Source organism: Idiotropiscis lumnitzeri, chromosome 3, assembly GCF_059441095.1.
Source record: "Idiotropiscis lumnitzeri isolate Australia: NSW breed Sydney's pygmy pipehorse chromosome 3, RoL_Ilum_1.0, whole genome shotgun sequence".
Lineage (NCBI taxonomy): Eukaryota > Metazoa > Chordata > Actinopteri > Syngnathiformes > Syngnathidae > Idiotropiscis > Idiotropiscis lumnitzeri.
The window spans coordinates 32,454,936-32,476,559 of NC_142393.1; the positions used below are offsets into that span (position 1 = coordinate 32,454,936).

The 21,624-nt window shown below is 43.8% G+C and overlaps 2 protein-coding genes across 4 annotated transcripts in view; both read right to left on the bottom strand.

Annotated features, from left to right (window-relative positions):
- Positions 1–902: 902 nt before the first annotated feature.
- On the bottom strand, positions 903–12,868 carry adamts5 (ADAM metallopeptidase with thrombospondin type 1 motif, 5 (aggrecanase-2)). 2 transcript variants are annotated; one of them, XM_088291288.1, is made up of 9 exons: positions 10,745–12,868; positions 5,237–5,369; positions 4,830–4,997; positions 4,275–4,558; positions 3,997–4,180; positions 3,740–3,915; positions 3,478–3,653; positions 2,813–2,949; positions 2,529–2,748 (listed from the first exon to the last, which is right to left on the bottom strand). In XM_088291288.1, the coding sequence occupies exons 1-9, from the start codon at positions 11,843–11,845 to the stop codon at positions 2,681–2,683; spliced, it is 2,427 nt and encodes an 808-aa protein (XP_088147414.1). In that variant the 5' UTR covers positions 11,846–12,868; the 3' UTR covers positions 2,529–2,680. The 2 variants fall into 2 exon arrangements, with proteins under 2 accessions (XP_088147413.1, XP_088147414.1); XM_088291287.1 differs by having other exon boundaries at positions 903–2,949.
- A 975-nt stretch (positions 12,869–13,843) lies between these two features.
- LOC148340948 (sodium- and chloride-dependent GABA transporter 2-like) overlaps positions 13,844–21,624 on the bottom strand; it is a 30,280-nt gene continuing 22,499 nt past the window's right edge. For both annotated transcript variants that reach the window (XM_088291519.1, XM_088291518.1), the window contains 8 exons: positions 21,514–21,617; positions 19,938–20,062; positions 17,254–17,366; positions 17,019–17,156; positions 16,801–16,903; positions 15,780–15,880; positions 15,507–15,677; positions 13,844–15,416 (listed from right to left, as the gene is read on the bottom strand). In XM_088291519.1, the coding sequence (XP_088147645.1) occupies positions 15,282–15,416; positions 15,507–15,677; positions 15,780–15,880; positions 16,801–16,903; positions 17,019–17,156; positions 17,254–17,366; positions 19,938–20,062; positions 21,514–21,617 (990 nt within the window). In that variant the 3' untranslated portion in view covers positions 13,844–15,281. The remainder of the gene's footprint in view (positions 15,417–15,506; positions 15,678–15,779; positions 15,881–16,800; positions 16,904–17,018; positions 17,157–17,253; positions 17,367–19,937; positions 20,063–21,513; positions 21,618–21,624) is intronic.

The window sequence follows — 21,624 nt, forward strand, 5'->3', positions numbered from 1 at the left end:
GTATCAACCAATCGCGGCTCACCTTTTTTTCTGAAATTGCGCCATGATTGTACGCTATCTGAGCTATGAGAAACTGTAATGTCATTTTCAGTTGACATTAAGTGGGAAAATGGCCGGCCACTGAGATGTACAAAGTCGGGTGGATTTTACTGCTTAACTCCGGATCCAGGCCCGATCCCGGGAACTTTCGACTGCAGATGTGTTACTGGACCACAGTGCTGGCAGGGAGCTGCTATTTGTTAATTTTAAGATCAAACAGTGCAATGGAGACAGCAAAAAGTAATGCAAAAGAACAAATACACATTGTAGTTAATGTGCATGCACACATTCCCCTTTAACATTTCCTTCTCATAAGCGACGTGCATATGAGAATAAAGTTTAGTAGATTTAGAACTTACTGGGATTTTCAGTATATGAGAAGTGTCACAGGCGGCACACCGACTGGTTAGCACAATGGCCTCACAGTGCAGAGGTCATGGAATCGATCCTCTGGCCTTACTTTGTGGAGTTTGCATGTTCTCCCCGTGACTGCATGGGTTTTCTCTGGGTACTCCGCTTTCCTCCCACATTCCAAAAACATGCATGGCAGGTTGATTGAACACTCTAAATTGCCCCGAGCTATGAGTGTGAGTGTGGTTGGTAGTTCGACAATGTGTGTGCACTGCGATTGGCTGGCAACCAGTTCAGGGTGTAGCCCCCCTACTGCCCAAAGATAGCTGAAGCATCCCCTGCGACCCTTGTGAGCAGAAGTGGTACAGATGATGGATGGATGGATGGAGAAGTGTCACAATCAATTATATTCTATTAGCCATTCAGAGAGTAAACAAAGTGGATATTGTCTTATTCTGTCAAGTGTTTGTATAGGTTAATGTAAACAAAAAAAATAAGCACAGACAGCGAGATGTTTAAATATAGATATTTTATGTACATCCCACGACTAGAAATGAAACACTATATCCTTACAGTGAGGATTCTGGATAGTCCTAAATTAAATAGTAATCTGGTACAAAATTCCTACAATAAATAAACATCATCTTGTTGCTTTGTTATTCACACATAGCAGTTGTCCAAATAATAAATTACAAGCTCAGTGCCGTTTTTGCTGTTCAGCGAGAGGGCTTTCCTCTGGTGTGTGTTTCAATGGGGTTTACCGATGTGCATATGGCTCTGCAAATTGTTTTGAATAGCAACAACAAACATTGAACTCATCCACTGCTCAAGGTTTACATTGAGTTGTTCAATTGCAATGTGTAAAGCAGGTACACACAAACTGTTTTTGAACATCTTGACCAATTTTGTAAAATATGAGTGACCACACACGATGAGGAATGAAATCATTGTGTGTCTTCTCTTGTCATGTGTGGTGTGCTTGAGATAACCAACAGAGAAAACCACACATACTGCCTTTGTAAGGAAGTGGTGGGAAATGTTTGGTCCCTTTATCAGTATGTGTGTATCCCACTTAAGGCAGTGCACACCAATGGAAATTTCCCAGTGTGTTGTCTTTGTTTGCATTTTTGCTTTCACTCTCAATTCATGCCAGCAGACGTACAAACACACATACACGCAAACTTAAAAAATGAAGCAAAATAAGCGATGCGTCTTTCACCTCGAAGAATGTCAATCTGACAGTCCTGGAGTCATGGTTACTTTACCCCTCTGAGATCAACATGTTGTAAGAAAGAACATTTTTCTGAGCTTTTGCAGAGCGAAGGAACTTCGAGAACCTGAGCAAGTCTCGCCCTCAGAATAGCTGTTTCCCCTAATTTTTGTAGTATATTATTGTGCAGAATGGACATACTGTAAAGCACCATATAAACACAGAATGTGTGGGTTTCCCCGTCCATTGTTGGTCAACATCTGCCCCATCCCTGGTTAGCTGATGGTCAAAGCATTGAAGTAAGCTGGAGGGCAAAGGACATGCGTCTCCCTGATTTAGGAAGATATATGACACAAACATACTAACACATGCACAAACATACATACTCGCACACACAAACCGAGACATGACATAAGACAAAACACATTTGGATGCTGAAACAAAGTTGAGTCACCAACATGCAACACAAGTCCTTGACTCCAAAACAAATGGGTCCTCGCTTTACTTGTGCCCTGCAACTGCGATTCTGTGACATTCTTTAAGCAGAGCCTGTGAGACTTGGTCCAACATTCATAGTCCTCATGAAGGTTCTGGATCGTGTCATAAAACCATTGGTTCACATCCCACTTGATACTTTTATAGGATCACTTTTGTTGTCTTGCAGTCTTGTTCTCCTTTCCCCGCCATTTTAACATTTTCTCACAAGACAGTGTTTAAAAGCAGAGGGACGAGAATTCAGCAAACATCCCTTGGACAGTTTCCCGCCTAGATCCTTACACTGAACTGTCCTACTTTGCCAACCACTGTCACAAGTCCTTGAGCAGCTCATCCATACTCCTGTCACCCATTGGGGTTCTGGCGGTGGCGTCGACAGACTGGAAGCTGTAGTTGGCGTTGGAGCCAGGATAGTGGCGCTACTGGTGGTGGTTCTCGTTGTGTCCGTTGTAGTGCCCTGTATATGGGCCAAATTCAAGCCTGGGACAAGCAGTGCTGGTGGCTGCTGTGGATTTGTTCGGTGTGGCATGAAGAAGCTATAGCGAACATCCAGGGGCTTTTTAGCATCGGTCGCAAGGATCTGGACTACCAAGGCTTCTTGGAGGGCCCCGGGGCCCATGCTGTGGAGCCATTCATCCCTTTGACTCCAGCCACTGTAGTTAAGCACAGAGCCATTGAACGGAATGATCGTCTCGGAGGTGGAGATCATGAACTTGCCATTGAGGAGGTAATCCCCACTGGGTCTCCGTAGGGCGAGGTATGCTGTGTAGCGGCTCTGATCTTTTGCCTTGTGCTGACGAACCTTGATGTGAGTGGAGCCAGCAGGGATCTTTACTACATCAGTGTAGCCCTTACTGTTTGTCAGAGGGAAAGTAGAGATTCAGTTATCTTAGTGGGAAACGGATAATACCAAACAGATGAGAGTCTTCATGGCAATAGAAACGCAAAACCGGCAAGTGTATGTCAGTCAGTTGGCAAATTTTGCTTTTCCATGCCTTGTCAAATGTAGACGCATTCTTTGAGGCCTACTGTCACATGCTTGTTTTCTGTTGCCTTGTATGTCTTTTTACATATTTCTGTTCGCTTTCTATGACCATAATTTGATTCCTTGCATTTCACTTGAAGAAAAGAGGCAGTTTTTCTTGTACTGCCCCTTAGTCAAACACTAGCTGCCACTTCGAGAACAAAAGAAACTGTGTTTTTAACAACATTGATTCAATGAGAAAAATGTAAGATCATAAAAATGTAGTCAAGATAAATTTTACTTATCACTTCTGTACAAAATCATCTGTGTATCATCCTCACAAAAAAAAAAAACAACAAAAACATCCCAAAGAGGATGTTTTTTTTGCAATGAATTTGGAATTTTTCTGTGTTCTTACCTTTTCTTGGTGAAGTTGCCCACAACCCGGATGCATCCTGTGTTGTCGCCTCCACATATGCCACACTTATCAAACTGAAGTTTGGAGCCTATGATGCCATCGCAGCCTGTCCGTACACACTTCCCCTTCACACACACCGAGCTGCTGTAAGGACGGCATTCGGTCCCGTCTATCACCTGAAAAAAGTTTATTTAACACCTTCCAAAAAATGCTTTGTTTTACTAATATGTCCCATTACATTTTTCTTTGACTAATAGCTCACCCGATGCGAGAACACCACATAGTAACCGGTTCCTTTCGCTCTGCACGTGAGTTTGCACGCATCTTTCGGGAGAACTCCAGCATATTTGGGCACCCACTCAACAAAGGTTTTCACCCCTTTAGGATCTGTCTGAGGCCCGTTGCGTACCTCACATTGCTCCTGACGGAAACTCTTGTCTACAGGATGACGGCATGAAAAGAAACGTTCTGTTTTGTATTATGGTTTCAACCGATACAAATACATTATGCTGCACTCACTCATTGGTGGGCACGGTATGACATTGCAGGACCGGTAGATGGCTCTCTTCCCAGTGCAGTAACGCCCGTTGTTTCGTGGTGGAGGGTTGTTGCACAGCCGCTGGGCAAATTGTACTCCACCTCCACACGTTCTGGTACATGACCCCCAAGAACCCCAAGAGCTCCAGCTGCCATGGTTGGATGACTGGGGCACAGAGGAGAAAAGAAAGTGTAAGTCTTATTAAGCTTTTTTGGCTTCCCTGGAATGGCAAAAAGTTTCAAATGGAGTCACCCCATACCGAGTAATGTCTCTTGCGCGTTTTGTCCACACATTTGCCCTGAAGGCAGATGCGTCCCTTCCCGCAGGGTGTTCCCTCCACAGCTGGCAACTTCTTGGTCAGACACACCATCTGTCCTTGGCGAATGACTGCACACCACAGCCGAGAGCACACGTCCATACCAGGGCACACGGTGTACTCTGGCCCAAAAGCCAGGCGGCACTGGCGCACGGCATCATAGCTCTGCCCCGGGAGCTCCTCGGGACCCAACAGAGGCTGACGGGGCAAGTCGAGGAGACACTCGGCTGCAACAGGGACACAGTCAAGCATAAGGTGATGCTGGTGGAACATTACTCCACACTATACTTAATAGCCATGGTGACGTAGGTAGGCTATATGAGCTTTGGCTGTGGTACAATAACATTTGTTGCTCAGTGATAGATACCGTGGGAGTTCACAAGGAAGCAAGTTGCAGAAAGATAATAAATATTTAATAGGCTCCAATAAGATTTTGCTTTTAAAATAACTCCAGATGTTTGCTTCTGATCAGTTAAGAAGATGCTCTAAAACACTCACCGTTGCCATCATCAAAGAAGTCTGTGATGGTGACCGAGGTACAGCGGCTCCAAGGTTTGGACGCATCAATGGAGGTGAGGATGGAGGACATGAGCCTCTTGTCGCTGTTCACGCCAAAACGCTCTTCGCAGAATTTGGAGTCGTCATGGGACAAACCGAGCAAATGGCCTGAGGCAGACGAGGAAAGGAATTTAAATGTTATGTACGGTTGATGGAGGCAAGAAATTATGCCACAGGTTTACACATGCAGCAAGAATGAGAAAAGAATACACAATGAGCGCTCGGGTAATACTAGTGTTATAAATAGTGTTATTCAACAACCACAGAGGTGCTGACAGATATGAGCAAGCCTGAGCTGGTCGGTATCTCTGTTTATGTCTTAACAACTTAACAACTTCGATCCTTACCAATCTCGTGTGCCACTGTGAATGCGGCATGAAGCCCGTCATCTTCAATGACAGCACAGCTTCTCTCTGGAGAGCAGATAGTGCCAACGTCTGCCATTCCCAGGGTGTCACAGGAGTGATGGCCGCAGAGGTCCTGCAAAGATGCAATACAAAAACTTTAAAGCACCCCAAGGACTTGATATTTACTGCCCCTTCATATTTTCTTCCACCACCATTTGCCAATTTCGCAGCGCCAACTTGTATTGTTTGTAGCACACCGAATGCACTGATCAATTGGTTAATCTGTCACAGAGCAATGGCATGTGTGCACACATGAACGTATGCAGACAAACATCCTTGCATGTGCACAAAAAGTGGGGAAAAAAGAAAACACACACATGCATGTCCTGTGACGATGAACCATTATGTTAAGTGGTGTTGACAGGCCTGCTGGGTTGCAGCGGAGAAGCTCTACGGGGAGAGTGTTTACCCGTTCTGGGTGAACCAGTTAGGAACAAACTGCCTTGTGTTATGCACTCACACTTGACTGACTGGGTGGGACCACACCACACACACACACATGAAGACACAGATGTACATTACTTCTGTTCATGCAAACAAATACAGTACATGTGCTCACAGGAAATATACAGGATGAAGATGTGCAATGGAGCAAAATAGAAACAGTAACTGCTGAACACACAATTAGGGGAAATTCTCCCCACTGAGTGCCATTGTTTCTCTTTATGTGCATACGAGAATAATGGTTGTTTTGATACTAGCAGTGGGGATGTATATAAAGTTTCTTTCACTCTTTCACCCCATTACTTTTGTAGTTGTTTCTTCACCAAACCATCAAAGACCATGGTGTGAAAGCTGGTGTTTTCAGAACAAATCATGGATCAAAAGATGGAAAATAGAAACTGTACCTTGCTTTTGATCCCAATATTGTTTTTCCTTTCAAAATAGACAGGGGAGAAAGAAAAGATGTTTAAAAAAAAAGGAACAAATCAAAGGAATGTATCCAACGAATTGGGATGGGGTGATGCCGGAAATTAAAGAGAAGAACTGGGTTGGTGGGTGGCTGGGGCATAGAGTTACAAAGGTATTGGCAGAAATAACAGGGGAACAGGTGTCAGGCTGGGTGAGAAAGTCAGGCGGGTTGTGTGCCGAAGCATGAGAGCCTGACTGGTTTTAGCCAAGATTTGAGTTAAACAAAGAGTCAACCAGACACACATGTTAAAAGTTTGAGTAAGCCAGTTTAGCTGACACTGAAAATACACCACACATCTGATTGCATGACTCAATCAAGTGGAGACCACCGCCAAAGCTGAACTTTAACCATTTGGATCTCCACAACAATGGATGTTCGGAAAATGCAGTCCTTCCTTAATGTGTGGTAGAAGTTGTAGTCGAAAAGTACTTTTTCTGGGCTAACAAACAAAAGAGTGAGGAAACTTTTTCGGCAAAAATTATATAGAACTAGATTTAAGGATGCACTTATGCAAGTATAATTGATTGGCTCAACGATCTTCTGAAAGAAAAGCAGCTAAAATTCACTGATGCATCACGGTGAGCTGAGGGTGAGGCTCATGCGGTGTGCCCGCTGGCCAGGGTCGAGGCTTTGGGCTCCGAGGGCTGTCTGCAGGTTGTCAACAGATGCCAGACGTGTATAACGTGTGAAATATCAAGAACAGCTAAAACAAATAGAGGGGCCGTCTGCGACGGCGGCAAGAGCTGGGAAATGTACACTGTGATGTAGACAAAAACTCATGGACGTGGTGGGTTGTGGGTTTGTCAAGTGCACAGGAAAGGGAGGAGTCGCTGACACTCGTGCAAATTCCATGTAAAGGGTTAAATGACATAACTATGTGGATAAAGTCAGCAGATGTGCAAAGCGGGGTAGGAAATATGCACAGAGGGCATCCCATAATATTAAACAGTTATTTAGCATTTACCACCATGCCACACTTGATCCCAAATATGTCCCAATTTTTTGGTCAGTTTTTGACTCCTGAGATAACATCTAGCAACAGACCAGACTTTGATCTGTCTCAGGATAATTGCAAGCACCAGCAGGCAATGTCCATCCAAATATCAAAGTGATATTTGAAAGAAAACAGGAGCAACGTTAACGTCTGTCCACATTCTGCAGCAGTTTTCCGGTGCCGTGGTGTAGCTGAAACATTGTTGACTGTCACAGCAGCATCTAACCTTCTGCACTGGGGTCGGGTCGCTGTAAAGTGGTTGTCGTACGGCTTGCTTTGGGCTGCCTTGCTGCAATCATTCCATCACAGCAGTGGACTGTTTGTATGTTTCGGGCCACAATAATGCGATAACAATCCATTCAATCTCTTTTTCATGAGGGTGACGGGCGAGCTTTAGCCTATCACAACTGATTTTAGGTGAGAGGTAGTGCACACCCTAAACTGGTCAGCGGGCAATCATACCCATTCACGCACCTATGTACAGTTTAGTCTGCTCGATGAATCTAACATTCATGTTTTTAAAATTCAAGTAGAAACTCCAGACAGGAATGCTGTAGCCGAGATTCAAAACAGGAATCTCAAAACTGTGAGGAGGATGTGCCAACCACTCTACAACTGTGCTGCCTCCTTACAGGATGTTATTGTATTTTTTCACATGTAAAGTAAAGCTCTGTTTTACTCGCTATTTTTGACAGTACAGCCAAAATCTACAGGGAAGTGAAATAGCCAGATGATTGAAAAATGGTTCAAATATCCTTGTCTCACATACTGAAATTCTTTGATTTCTTTTTTTCACCCACAATGCAGCTGGGTACAGGACACCTGAGCCAAACGCAGTTATTTCCTGGCAGTGCTCTTTCAAGGGAAACAGTAACCTTGTGCTTGTGCATTCCTGTTTCACACTACTTTCCTGCAGTGTTTAGATGTGCAGGTCTGCCCATCATGTTGATGGACAGCTTAAAATTACAGCAATTTTAGTGCTCAAACAAAGCCAAGAATCTCAAGGATGGGCTGTCAGAGCCAAATAGGTCAGGGGTCAACAGTGCTGTAAAAGGTGACTGCTTTTCTCGACTCACGTAGGGCATGAACCCAATAAAGGGGTCATGAAAGTGCAGCCATTACACTCACTGTCTGAAAACATACAGCTGATAACATTTGATCATAACAATTATAGGTTCCAGGGCATGATGGTGTTAACCTGCCTGTTGTGCCTCAGTTATGAAGAAATTGAAAAGGTTCCACAGAGGTGTACAGTGTTAGGTGTGAAAATGTCACATCCATACATGAGTTGGATGGACAAAATCAGACCAATGTTGTTTGTTTTGAATGGATGAAAGTGCACGGCGGCACGTGGCCGACTGGTTAGCATGATGGCCGCAGTGTCCGATTCCGGCTCCGGCCTTCCTGTGTGGCGTTTGCATGTTCTCCCCGTGCCTGCGTGAGTCTCCTCCGGGTACTCCGGTTTCCTCGCACATTCCAAAATCATGCATGGTAAGTTGACTGGACACGCTAAATTGCCCCTAGATGTGTTTGTGAGTGATGGTTTTATGTCTTTGTGTACCCTGCAATTGGCTGGCAACCAGTTCAGGGTGTACCCTGCCTACAGCCTGAACATGGCTGGAATAAGCTCCAGCATGCCCGCAACCCTTGTGAGAAGTGGCTTAGATAATGGATGGATAGATGGGTAAAAGTGCAAAGCCACGAGGAGTATTAGGGCAACAGGGAAAAAGTCATCCTCTTAAAATTATAAAAGATTTTTGAGAAAAAGTTGTGCTTTTTTTTTTTTAAACAAAATTGGCATTTTTTTAGATTAAAGTAGTAATATTATGAAAATTAAGTCGTATTTGTAGGTAGTGGAGTGAAGGAATGATATCAGAAGAGCTGTTTGGTTCATGGAAAAGGATGAGCAATGTCAAAGATGTTGACAAATTATTCGTTATTTTCACAAGAAACAGTGAGAATGATGGTCAAGATTTTGGGTCTTGTGGGAGTGGAATTCCAGTGAGGATGACATCTCTCGCCAACTGTACAACATCATGGACCTTAACACTTTATGGCCTCAGGATTCATATGATAAACTTAAGTTGTTTGCATGTACAATTAATGGGTGTAGTTTCCTGGTGTTATGGATTGGAGCATTTTGTACTTACTGTACAGTGATCCCCAATTACTTGTGGACTACTTCATAAACATGTTGTGTTCGAGGCTGTCCACAGCAGACATTCAACAATTGCTTAAAATTCCAGATAATAATTATGATGTCATGATCATGAGTCAAAAGGCAGGGTATATCATTTTGATGTTTCTCAAGATTATGAATTTTATCTGAAACTATATCTCAAGAACATACATTTTTCCACAAAACTGTAAAATGTTGTGATATTTAGGACCCCAATCTTGTAGTGCAATTGTTTTTTTTTTCCTTTTCAGGTTTCACCCTCATGTTTGGTTTGGTGTTTTTCATCTGGTTTGACTGTTTGCTCTTAACCCCAGATGTTGCATTCAAGCTTTTATTTTCTGTGCCGCTACCTGCAGCCACTAGTCACCAGTGCGGGCTTGCCCAAGCAGGTGGAGTGCCAACACCACTTGTAGGTGGTTGGCACGCTGGGATTTGGACTCATTGCCAACTTCTTTTGACACCTCTGCCAATGAATGACGGCACCAACACAACACATACCCTTTACAGATCTAAAGTAATACTCCGGATGCTTGCAATAAGAGCAGAAAGGTGTGGCTGTGGTGCAGGCAGTAGTGAACGAGGGAGTCTGAGGTAAGGTGGAGAGAAGTTGTGTGAAAGAAAGGGTAAATTAGTGTGGCCTCCATACAGCCTGTGTTTGTTTTTCTGACAGCCTCAGCTGACAGATGCTGTAAAAGTAACCAGGAAAAATGTGCAGACTGAAGTGATGGGAGGATAATACATGGCTGGGGAGACTGCCTTGGATTTTTTTATTGACATTTCTGGCACCCTGCATTTAGTTTTAAAATACCTGCGAAGAATTTATCAGTACGGCCAGCAAGCAAAGACCTCAGGTCTCAGCCTCTGAGACTTGAACGCTGTGAGGGGACTGGGGGGGTAGGCTAAAGACAGAGGAGTCGGCCCAGAAAAACATCACACACGGGACATACAGTTTTTATGACTGTTTCACAAATGCTGAGCAAAGTTAAGCAAACAAAATTGACCACATAGAAGACAGGGGTGGGGCATGTATGAAGCAGGTTTACCAGACTGCGTTTCAAAGGGTCAACCAATCTGACAGTCAACATTGACCACTTGCTGTGGTTTCCACGTGTGTCCGTTACGCATTGAATCACGAGGAAACTAAAGAGACATGTCAGCAAATTTCATGTGTGCGCAAATGAGCAGCATATCACCCAGTGGGCAAAAAGAAGCAGCTGCCTGCCATCGAAATCAAAACAAGTGATCGGGTGGCGTTATTCCGTTGCCTTGGCATCGCATCTGGGCGCTCAGCTGCCGCGCGGGCTGGAGGACATGCGGCCCGGCGCCTTGAGATGGGAAGCCAAGTGAAGGAAGTTTGTTTACCTGCCTAGTGAAGAGGATGGCGGCGTCGTGGTGGTGTTGGTGATCGTCGTTGAGCGGGTTCTGCTGGTTCTGCCACTTGCAGAAGCTCTTGAGAGTTGCCGCTGCGTTCTTGGACACTTCCAGCCCTTTGTCTTTGTCAGTGACCATAGTGACCTTCACCACTGATAGCCGGATGGGGTTCTCAATGCTGGCGTGCCCGTACAACTTGGACGCGATGGAGGCCAGCGTGAGGAGATAGTGGTTTAAGTCTTTGCCGTACTTCTTGGTCATGGTCTCATCCGCCACCAGAAGAAGCTCCACGTGTCTGGCGCGAGAGACCGACCTCTTCCGTCGCATGAGGCTGTCTGCAGATGCAAGTTGAACGAGCCGGCACAACCATCTGCGCCCATTCGCGCCCGGATCATCCATAGAAAGCCTCTCCCTGCCCGACCTCGTCTTCATCCCGCGACTCTTGAGCCGACTTTTCCCCATCGCGTCCCTGCGTCCTCTGCGCCCGTCGCGAGTCCCGCAGCTCCCGCGACCATCGCGCGCGGCTTCAAAAGTGAAGCTTTCGCGCGTGAACACGTGAAGGGCGTGTTTCGCGTCCTTGTCCTGCAGAGCGCGCGCGTCGTGCTCGTGTCCCTTGGCCCGGACGATCGGTGTGACCGCGTAGCGCACGCCGTGCACAGCAAAGAAGCCCTCCAGACCTCCGCCGCAGAGGTTGAAGACGGCCAGGGACTCAGGATTAGTGTTCACCGTTCCGCGATACACACAGTCGCGCTGCAATGACTCCGAGCTTCCTCCCATCATAGCGAGGACATACTGCGGGCTCAAGTGATGCGACAGCACCGACTCATCACGCTCCATGTCCAGTTGAAAGCGACTCCCATCCAGGTAGATAAGGTACCCCGCCTTCCCCCCTCCGTTATAAATCCGGTCAATAGTCTGCACGAGCCCATCCGTCCTCCTGGCTGGTGTGAGGAGCGAGCCGTTCGCGGGTGGGAGATAGAAACCACGGAAAACGGAGACCCCTGCACCATGTTCCAACTCCTGCAGCACGCAAAGTAACAGTAGACAGAGCCAAAGCATGCCACCGGTCGCAGCACCAAGGGACACCACCATTTTTCATTCCACACAGTGCAGCATCTAGACGCTATATAATGTCCGAATCACGAGCGAACGAACCGTGGATGAGCTGAGGTGATAACTTATTTGTTGGTCCAAAAAGCGCATCCTGCCATGTCCTGTAAAACAACGTCAACAAAAGCACAGGGAGAAGCGGGAATGGAGGGGGAAAGGCGAAGCACAGAGAAACTCTGTGCAGTCTGGGCTGAACTTGGAGAACAAAATCACAAAGTTTGCTCTTAATAGGACACAGAGAGGAAAAGTCCTGCCCCTTTGCGCTCAATTACCACTCCTCCACCCCCACCCCTTCGCTCTAGCGCTCTTCCTCAAATCACTCAAGTGCTGAGAGGGGAGAGAGCGAAGAGGAACCTCGACATTGCTCCTACAGAAGGAAAAACGTGTTTGTCACTGGCGGAGCTTGGACCGTTTTCTTGGAGTGGGCCATACAGGGACAAAAAAAAAATACCAAAAAGTAAATATCAATCAAGTTTGACCCCTTGTGGGTCCAAGCATATTTCAAAGGGTTGAGTGGTTTGTTTTGCACTGTAGCTCATTTGCTGACTGACCAATAGAGAGTGAGTCCTCCATATAGCATTAGAAACTGCAGTGCCGATATTACCTTACCATTGTTGCATCAAGCGATGAGATCCCATGCAGTTTGGTGTTATAATTTGAAGCCCCACCTTTGCTTGTCTAACTGAGAGATGTAGGGCTAGGGAGTGGGTGTGAAAGAGGATGTGAGCTGCATTGCCAAACGTGGAACACTGTGTGCTGCTACTGTAAGATGATCGCGTCCCAAACCCCCAAGAATGCATTCTGCCTCCGTACGATCTGCTTGACAAAAGTGTGGAATTGTGGGAGTCCGCCCAACATTTCTCTATGGAATTTGTGATCTTGTTAAACTTTAGTGGCTCTAGGAGCAACAAACTAATCTCTCATTACAGTTAAGGCCGACTATTTTTTTCCCCTCTTATTTTATTCAGATGGTGGCCACCACAGTGGTTCTAGTATCAAGGTATAATGCATGTCCAATTCACTAAACTGTTATGCAATCTATCCCCCACTGGCAATCTTGCTCCCCCCCATTCCCCATCTCTATTTCATCCTCCTGTCTTGTCTCGAGTCAACTACTGCTAAATGCTTGATCAACACACCAAACTGTCGATTGTATCAACCACAGTAAAAGTAGTCTGTAAAGCTAAAGCAAATGGGAACCTTGTCTGATGGAGGATGTTTGATCAGTAATGACAGGCAGCAATGACAGGCAGATGCTTGTCTGCATGCATGTACAGAGGCACTGCACAGACACACGCACGTTTTGGATTGAATCCCTACAATGGTCACCCCCTCCCTCTATGAATATCTCACACTCACCCATTGGTTGATGTTTAATCCCTATCATCTGAGACTGAGATGTATGCCAAGGCAATCATATGGACATAAACCGCCAACATAACTACACCCCCCGTTCAACACACACGTTAACTTGCATGCTGCATACGGCACAAGACCAAAACAACTATGGAGGGCCCTCCATGTGACATGCCACGTGTATGGAACTAGCCCATCGCTTAATGTGACTGGAAAAGGAGAGAATCCAATACGCCTCATTGACAAGCCGATCCTTTTACATAACAGCCAAGCTCTGTTTGCAAGTGGGGCTGTCAGAACCCCTTTACCCGCTCCAGCTACTCGAAATACACATATGAATGCTCTGCAACCTGCTTTCATGATTGCTAAAACCAGCATTTCCATAAGGATGAAAATTAGATGAGGGAAACTAGACTCTGCATGCTTCTTACAAAACGGCTAAAATGAGTTTGTGTATCTTCTCTCGCTGTTCCAAGCCTCTGTTAATTTGGCAAGAAGCAGAGGGGCTGCGCTTGTAGGTTTCATTTCTAGCCACCATCACAGATATTCTTGATAGCAAATTGAGAACAAACACAGTATGCACGCCTTTGTTCGTGTGTATAAATTGATTTTATGCATACATAATTAAGAGCTGCAAAAAAGGTCTATTTATTTCTCTCTCACACACACAATTTCGGTGTCACAGTACTAAAACATCACTTCACAATCGTTCAGGAATTATTGCCCATTTATACAGATTTAAAATATTCTTTCACATATTGAATCAATATTATTGTAATATAATTGCAAGTTTAACATTCTTGTCAGTTTTAGACAATAACAAAACAGTACAATATTAGAATTAGAATTAGAAGTATGAGAAATATCGAACTTTTTTGTGAATACAGCAACACAAAAATAATGTCAGTCTATTCATGTCATGTCATTATCCACACCGCTTTTCCTGTACAGGGTCGCGGAAGGGTGCTGGAGCCTATCCCAGCTGACTACGGGTGAAAGGCGCACTACACCCTGAACTGGTCGCCAGCCAGTTACAGGGCAGACAGTCTATTCATCATACATCAAAACTATCTTGATGTCATTGGATGGGTGGGTTATTTTTTTTTACTTAAAAAAAATCTGTCATGTTGACAATTTGGCTTCTTAGCTTCACGTTTTTAAAGGTTTTGTACACTGAACTACGTAATTTCAGACACAGTAAAACAAAAAAAAACTGAGTGAAGGACTTCATACTTTGGCAAACATTTTACAATAGGCTGATGCAAAACCCAAGGCACAAAATAAGGCACACAAAGGATTCTAAGCAGGAAGTGTCCAAATAAAGCAGGATACAAACCTTCTTGGCTGTATCTACAATTCAATTGCATGTAAAAGGAGGGACGTAAAATATCATGGATTAAAAAAAAAAATCTCAATTTTCCCCCATTGACGATGCATTCTGACTTCACAGAAGTGAAGATCAGGGCACAGTCAGTCGACTGTGGATGTGTAACGGCAGGCATTTGTTGGCAGCATGTGGAACTTCACAACCAAATTTGTAGAAATTAACCCAAAGAAATAATAAACAATGCATATTTTTTATGTTAAGAAGTAATAAAGGTCAAGGGAAATACCACAAAAATCATTGACCAGCTACTCAGCTGCTGAGTTTTCAGCAACTATGGCAATAACTGCATTGTGCTATGTAAATCACACCCGGGCAAGGGTGTTATCCACTGACTTTTTCAATAAAGGTAAATTAACATGACACAGTACAGGGTTAGATGCTAATATTCCACCATTCCCTTAACAAAAAACGAAAAATGCTTTGACTAAGTTTTCTTGCACAGAAGTGATTAGCAACAAATTACTGGACTGCAGTGCATCTACCTGCTAATTTTAGTATATTAAACATTTAAGAATGAGAATTGGAAAAAAAAGCACCATGAAATAAAAGAATAAAAGAATGATTCTACCTTAATAAACTGAACAAAATGGTATATGCTTGGTGAGCATAACTTTAGAGGTCACTGATCCCAACCAACTGCACACTCTTCACCAACCGCCCCTAACCAACGTGGTCTCAAATGATGTTGCCAGTTACTTCCTTTGGCTTCTCGCTGAAGTGAATTGCAGAGCTGTAGGCGGCCGAAATCACGGGATGGCGCTGCAAGGGTTGTGGCGAAATTATGGTGGGTTTGCACAGGGTCTGAAAGCGCTATGGGGTGGCAGAAGCACACACAAGTTAAATATGCGTCAAGAACATTCAGACTCAAGTAGCACATGCTACTGAAGGACTAGACAAAACCTGTGTGAGGGTGCCAGGCGTAATGGCGAGTGCGTAGATGGCCCAAATTGGGAGCAGAGACACAGAGGAAAAGGTGAGGAGCCAGCCCAATGCTGTTGCCCAACCTGGAGCGACCAGGCCATTTCCTAAGCTCAGTGGAGACCAACAAACCAAGGAGAATAGAAAGGTAGCCTAAAAGTCACTCAATGGAGGGTTTTACAAGAAAAAAAGGGAAGCAAATAATATTTAAAATATTAATTATATATCCATTATTACTCAGGGCAGGTCACTTACAGTGCACACGGCTGGCGTCAAGTATTTCCAGCACAGCTTGAAGAGAAGCAGGGGACTGTGACCTGTCATGTCCTCAATGTTTGAACAAAAGCGCTCGGCACCTTCACGCCCCCCAAAAAGGAGTGGTTGTGGTTTAAATACTAGTTACAATATATTTTACCACTATAATGAGAAGAAAAGGTACTTAAAAAGTCACGTATAAAATTCGAAACAAGACATGCATTTTCCTTTAACGAGTGTGCAATTCAATAAAGCACTGAGCTTGGGCTTGTGATTAACCATAAGGGCTGAGTGGCATAGCTTCAGGACTTTGTTGTTCTCCTTACACGGCTCAAAATTTAAGGTCACTTGTCATTGACATGAGAAATTAACATCGTCATAAAATAACGAGCATACAGTTCTGTGGAGCTTAAATTGCCCTGCACCATTCACTTGTGCAGGGATTCAGAAAAAAAGCTTTTTGGGTGTTGAGTTGCAATAGTATAAACAACTAATGTTTCTCTTAATCATTATCATCTGCAAGTGCAATTCTCTTTTTATTGCATTTTTAGCCTTAATTGACATGACAGGGTATGTTCTTGCACAGTTTGTGTCTCAATGGTTTATTCCACCATGTCAGAGTTGTTTTTAAAAACGCTTCGTCCCTGGGCAGGTCTGGCTAGAATAGTGGCTCCCTGGGGCCACAAGACTGTGTGGGCGAGGGGGTGGGGGAGGGGTGTTTAGTGGGTTTAAGGGGCTGGTCGAGGGTCCAGAGGAGACAGACAAGGGCCTGGCTTTGAGCCAGTCTCCTTGCAACAGAGGGTAACCTGCGGCCATGTTCGGTCTACTGACTATGAGTGGAATGTCCATGGAAGGGAGGAAGTGGAAAGCTAGAGTGTGTGAGTAATTTAATAACAAAAACTGTTTTTTATGTCATTATGCTCCCTGCTCTCTAGTATGTCTTATGTTGAATTTTCAACGGACTCAAACACATGAGCACTAAAAACATATGACTTGAATGCTTGGATGTGCTGTTTCCTACCATAGATCCAGCCAATTGCAATAGACTGGAAGATGGAGAGAAGCAACAGGCTGGCTCCACTGCAGGAGAAATGATCATATATCTGGAACACATACAGACCACCCTGCATCGCCGGCAGGAAGACAAAGACACAGATGCATACAAAAAGTCGACTGCTCAATGTCATGAAATTTGAAGTGCCAGGTTAGTTCAACACGTTCACACTGAGGTCATGTTACCGGCGTCACCATAATCAGCCCGATCAAAAAGCATACGACGCAGATAAACATCAGCAGCAGCTCTCTGCGGTAGCCGCGCCTGATCACATGGGGGTACAAGTCGGTCACAGATGTCATCAGCGCCTCCAGACTTACAAACTGCACCAGAGAAAGATGTCTGACAATTTGTTTGCTTCTGGCACGTCACATAAGAAAGCTGTATATCATAGTGACCCTGTGTGTGTCTGCTACGCACCTGTGTGTCCAGCCCCAGCATAATGATCATAAAAAAGAAGCAGATGGCCCAGAGTTGGGGAAGAGGCATCATGGCTACAGCTCTGGGGAAGGCGATGAAGGCCAGGCCAGGCCCTGGGAGGACACAAATCAGGAGAATACAGTAATCCCTCGTTTATCGCGGGGGATACGTTACAAAAATAACCCGCGAGAGGTGAAGATTTTTTTTTTTATTATTATTTTACAATGCATTTGATATGATGCATTGTTGTGGTTTGTTTGTGCATGTAGATGGAAAGTTGTGGTCCTTTTTTTGTTATTCAGCTTCCGGGTTGCTTCACTTTGAGACATGTGCTCATATGTTGACAGAGAAGTGGTAAAAAAAGACACCTATATTAACACACACTAGGTATAGACCATTAATTTGATTGTTTTGGGAAATAATTGACATTGTGATTTTTCGTTATTTTACATTGTCCGTAGTGCAGAATCTCGATGTGTATCCCAAGCTAAGGCAAGATAACTGTCGGAACTGTTAACTAGCGCCCTTGGAGAGCGGAACGAGGTGGTAGTGTATAAAATGTTAAATATATTAACAATGTAAATTATTAGTTGGATGGCAAACTGAAATTCCTTTGTATTGAGTTTATAGGAGCTGTAAGAGCCAGTTCTTATTGTGCTGTTTTATTTTATGTTTGGAATTTACAAAGATTCATGTTCAGTGCTTATAGGTAAACTATGGGATTTAGAATTTATAATTTACTGTGTTGTAAATAAATGTGTCGTTAATTTGACAATTCTGATTTGTGATTGACTGCGCATGCGCGTGAGGTGTGAAAATTAGACGATGTGCGTGTCGTGTCCTTCAGTGGAACAAAATAAACGTGGGACAACTGCGAGCTTGTTGGTGGCTTTTACTTGCCTCTGCTACACATCACATACAAAGCAACAGCACATGCGCAATATATCCTGTCCGTTGCGTAACCGGAGATCAGTTGTAGACAAGTCGAATCAGTCCCATGTACAGCAGTGTCGTTCACAAAACAATACAATACACCACAGTGCTGGTAGTCGTGGAAGCGAAACAGCTTTTGACCGGTGCGATGCTGAGGGGGGCGCGTGTGACCCTGGGGTCGACATGCGTTTTTTCCGCCGTAGTACGGCTAAACAATAGATAATCAACGCGCGGTTTGTGCCCCGAGTTTACACAGTACTGACCTAAAAAAAAAAAGCTTCACCCTGCCGCTCATTGTCCTCTAAGTAATTTCTTTCGGCACGACTAGAATGCTAGCCGCCAAGCTATCTTGCGTCGCAGGAGTATGCGCTTTATTTCTACTATATCTAAGTCCTTGCGCAGCAGCAGCAACAAGCTGCGTGATAACAAATAAACAACCCCACTAACAAGTAGCGTACTAAACGAGGAGGCGAACAAGGAGGTGCTAAGCGTGCTAATCGCTAAAATGAATTACAGAGTAATAAGTTCTTTGACGTACGCTCGACTTTTAACATAAGTCTGACTCGAACCGCGTTTGGGCAGAGAGCCAGCAGCTCTGACCAGAAATGTTGTATTGCAATCATTACGTATCGAAATATAAAACAAGACGACGGCTACGTGAGCAATCTATGAGACGCTCTCAGACCGGAACACGGAAACGGATGACGTCATCACGACGAAGAAGTTTGATGTCAAACGTAAAATTAATATTCATCATATCATCAATATTTGCACCACAAAGTACTGAGTTTCGAGATCCTCACAATAATAGTTCTCAAAATTTTATTTCTTACCAATTTAGCTTTGCTAAGGGACATTTTATTGACATAACCTAACATCAATATACAAAGGAAATGTACATTAATACAAAATGTAAAAAAAATGGTGGCAGGGTGGTGGGGCGTGAATTGTTTTCCTCTTGGTAGAGAAAATAATTGAGAAGCACTGTCATCGTTCAAGTAGATGTTATCCATTTGTTGTACTGAACAACATTGCTCACTGTACTGGATTGTGAAACTTTTAATACAACAAGACGAAAGAGTTCCTTTGGGTCTGTGTGAATACTTGAATGAAAGTGAAAGCTGTGGATAAAATGAGCCGCGACGGACAAGTCAGAACGACCTTCGACTGCCCACACTGATTAACGGAGCTTACAAGAAAAGTTCATTTCTGCCGTTACCGGAGTGTTGTGTATACATGATTGAGATGTGAATTATTTGTGAAACTACTATTACAATTAGTGTTTTTCTGTTGTTCTGTACTTTTCACAGTGCAGAATGCTGAACATGCTTGTTCAGAGATGAAAGATTATCGACACCCGTTTGAAACTCTCTGTGTCCTTATTCGAAATCCAAGGGGCCACTATACAGAGCACAATACCACTGTAAAAAAAAATCTGCGAAGCCGCGATAGGTGAAGCGCGATATAGCGAGGGATTACTGTATATCAAACAAAGTAACTCTAAAGCAGCAAAGAGCCAGCGTTGATCCTCTGAACGTGGCTGCGTTACACCAACAGTTGCGATATGCAGATGTGAAATATGATGAGAGTTCCGACTGAAAAACTTTACTTTAGGGCAAATGGACCTTTTCTTCTGTGCACACAACATAAAGCACAACAAAAAGCATCCCACTGCCCACTAGTGAGTAGTAAGATAACTATAAAAAGGCTAACCAAATATATTTGATGTGCATTTGATGTTGTGTCATCACCTGACTGAGCCACAGTAGCTATATCTATTCCTTGCTCCTCCGCCATGAAGCCCAGCACTGAGAAGATGGCAAACCCTGCCAGGAAACTGGTAGTACTGTTCAAGAGGCACAGAAGGTACGAGTCCCTGTACACAGACACATCCACAAGGAAGAAATTAAATGTTTACGATGACAAATTGTACACAAAACAAAGGACAATGTTAGCATGCTACTTCTCGGTTCGGTTATTGCAGATTCATTCTATTGCAGATGTTCATTTGTGACCATATCTTCATCTATTGCAGTTTTACCTTGCTATTTTGTAGGTTTTTATTTTATGCTATTTTTCTTCCTTCAAATTCGGACTAGTCAAAAAATTTGGACTTTTTCAAGGGGAAATTTGTTTTACAGAAGCAGAGTCCATGAACACTAGACACCACATTGCTTGCAAAATCCCAATTGGAACACATCATCCGCAAAAAGTGAGGGAACACGGTACAATGTGTACTCAAGTGCATTTAGCAACAGTACTAAGTAAGTTGATGGTCTTGCATTGTAGTTCAGCTGTGAAAAGAAGGCGAAAGCTAAGTTTTGGCTGTTTTTGGGCATGACTAAGTTGAACTAAGTTGAGTGTGGGAAATTGGGTAGCAAAGGCTTTTCTTTAAGGCAGTGGTTTTCAATTATTTTCTGTCACACCCTCTCCCCTACCAAGAAGAAAACAATTCGCGCCCCCCACCACAATTTTTTTCGTACTAAAGTACATGTTCTTTGTATATTAATGTTAGATTGTCAATAAAATATCCCTTAACAAAGCTAAATTGATAAAAAAAAATATTTTGAGAACGTCTATTGTGAGGATCTCGAAACTCAGTACTCTGTGGTGCAAATATTGATGAGATGATAAATATTTACTATTTGTTTTTGTTTTGTATTTTTTAACTTTATTAACATGAACAAACCAAACAGTTATTGATACGTACATAATATAGAAAAGACAAAAAGAGCCAGAGGGTTTTAAACAAAAGTTTTAATATGTTTACTCTACATTTTTTTGTTTACAATACGTTTGACGTCGAACCTCTTTGTTGTGATGACAGCCATTTCCGAGTTCCAGCTGAGAGCGTCTGCTAAATTGCTCACGAAGCCGTCGTCTTATTTTATGTTTCGATATGTAATGTGCAATACAACATTTCTGTTCATAGCTGCTGGCTCTCCGCCCAAACACGGTTCGAGTCAGATTTCTTTTAAAAGTCGAGCGTCCTTCGAAGCAATTCATTTTAGCAATTAGCGCGCTTAGCGCCTCCTTGCTCGGCTCCTTGTTTAGAATACTACTTGTTTGCGGAGTCGTTTATTTGCCATCACGTAGCTTGTTGCTTCTGCTGTGCGCGGGGGGGGGCGCCCCACTATTTGAAAATCACTGCTTTAAGGTGTGGCTATGTGCAAATGTGTTTTCCTGGGCCATTACTTTCATTCTTTCTGGAAGCCATTAGACCATTAGCTTCTACCATTTCATAGAGTATGGTCTCGAAATGACTGGCTGATTTGTGTGGCTGTCTGTATGTGTATGTATACAGGACTACATAATAAAGTGTCTCACTTGTAACAATTGTTGTTGTATTTGTTGTAACTGCCAAGGGCTGTGAGACTCCCCAAACAGATTCCATAAGAGAAAAAGATCTGAGTACCTGCATCCATCCATACCTATAAA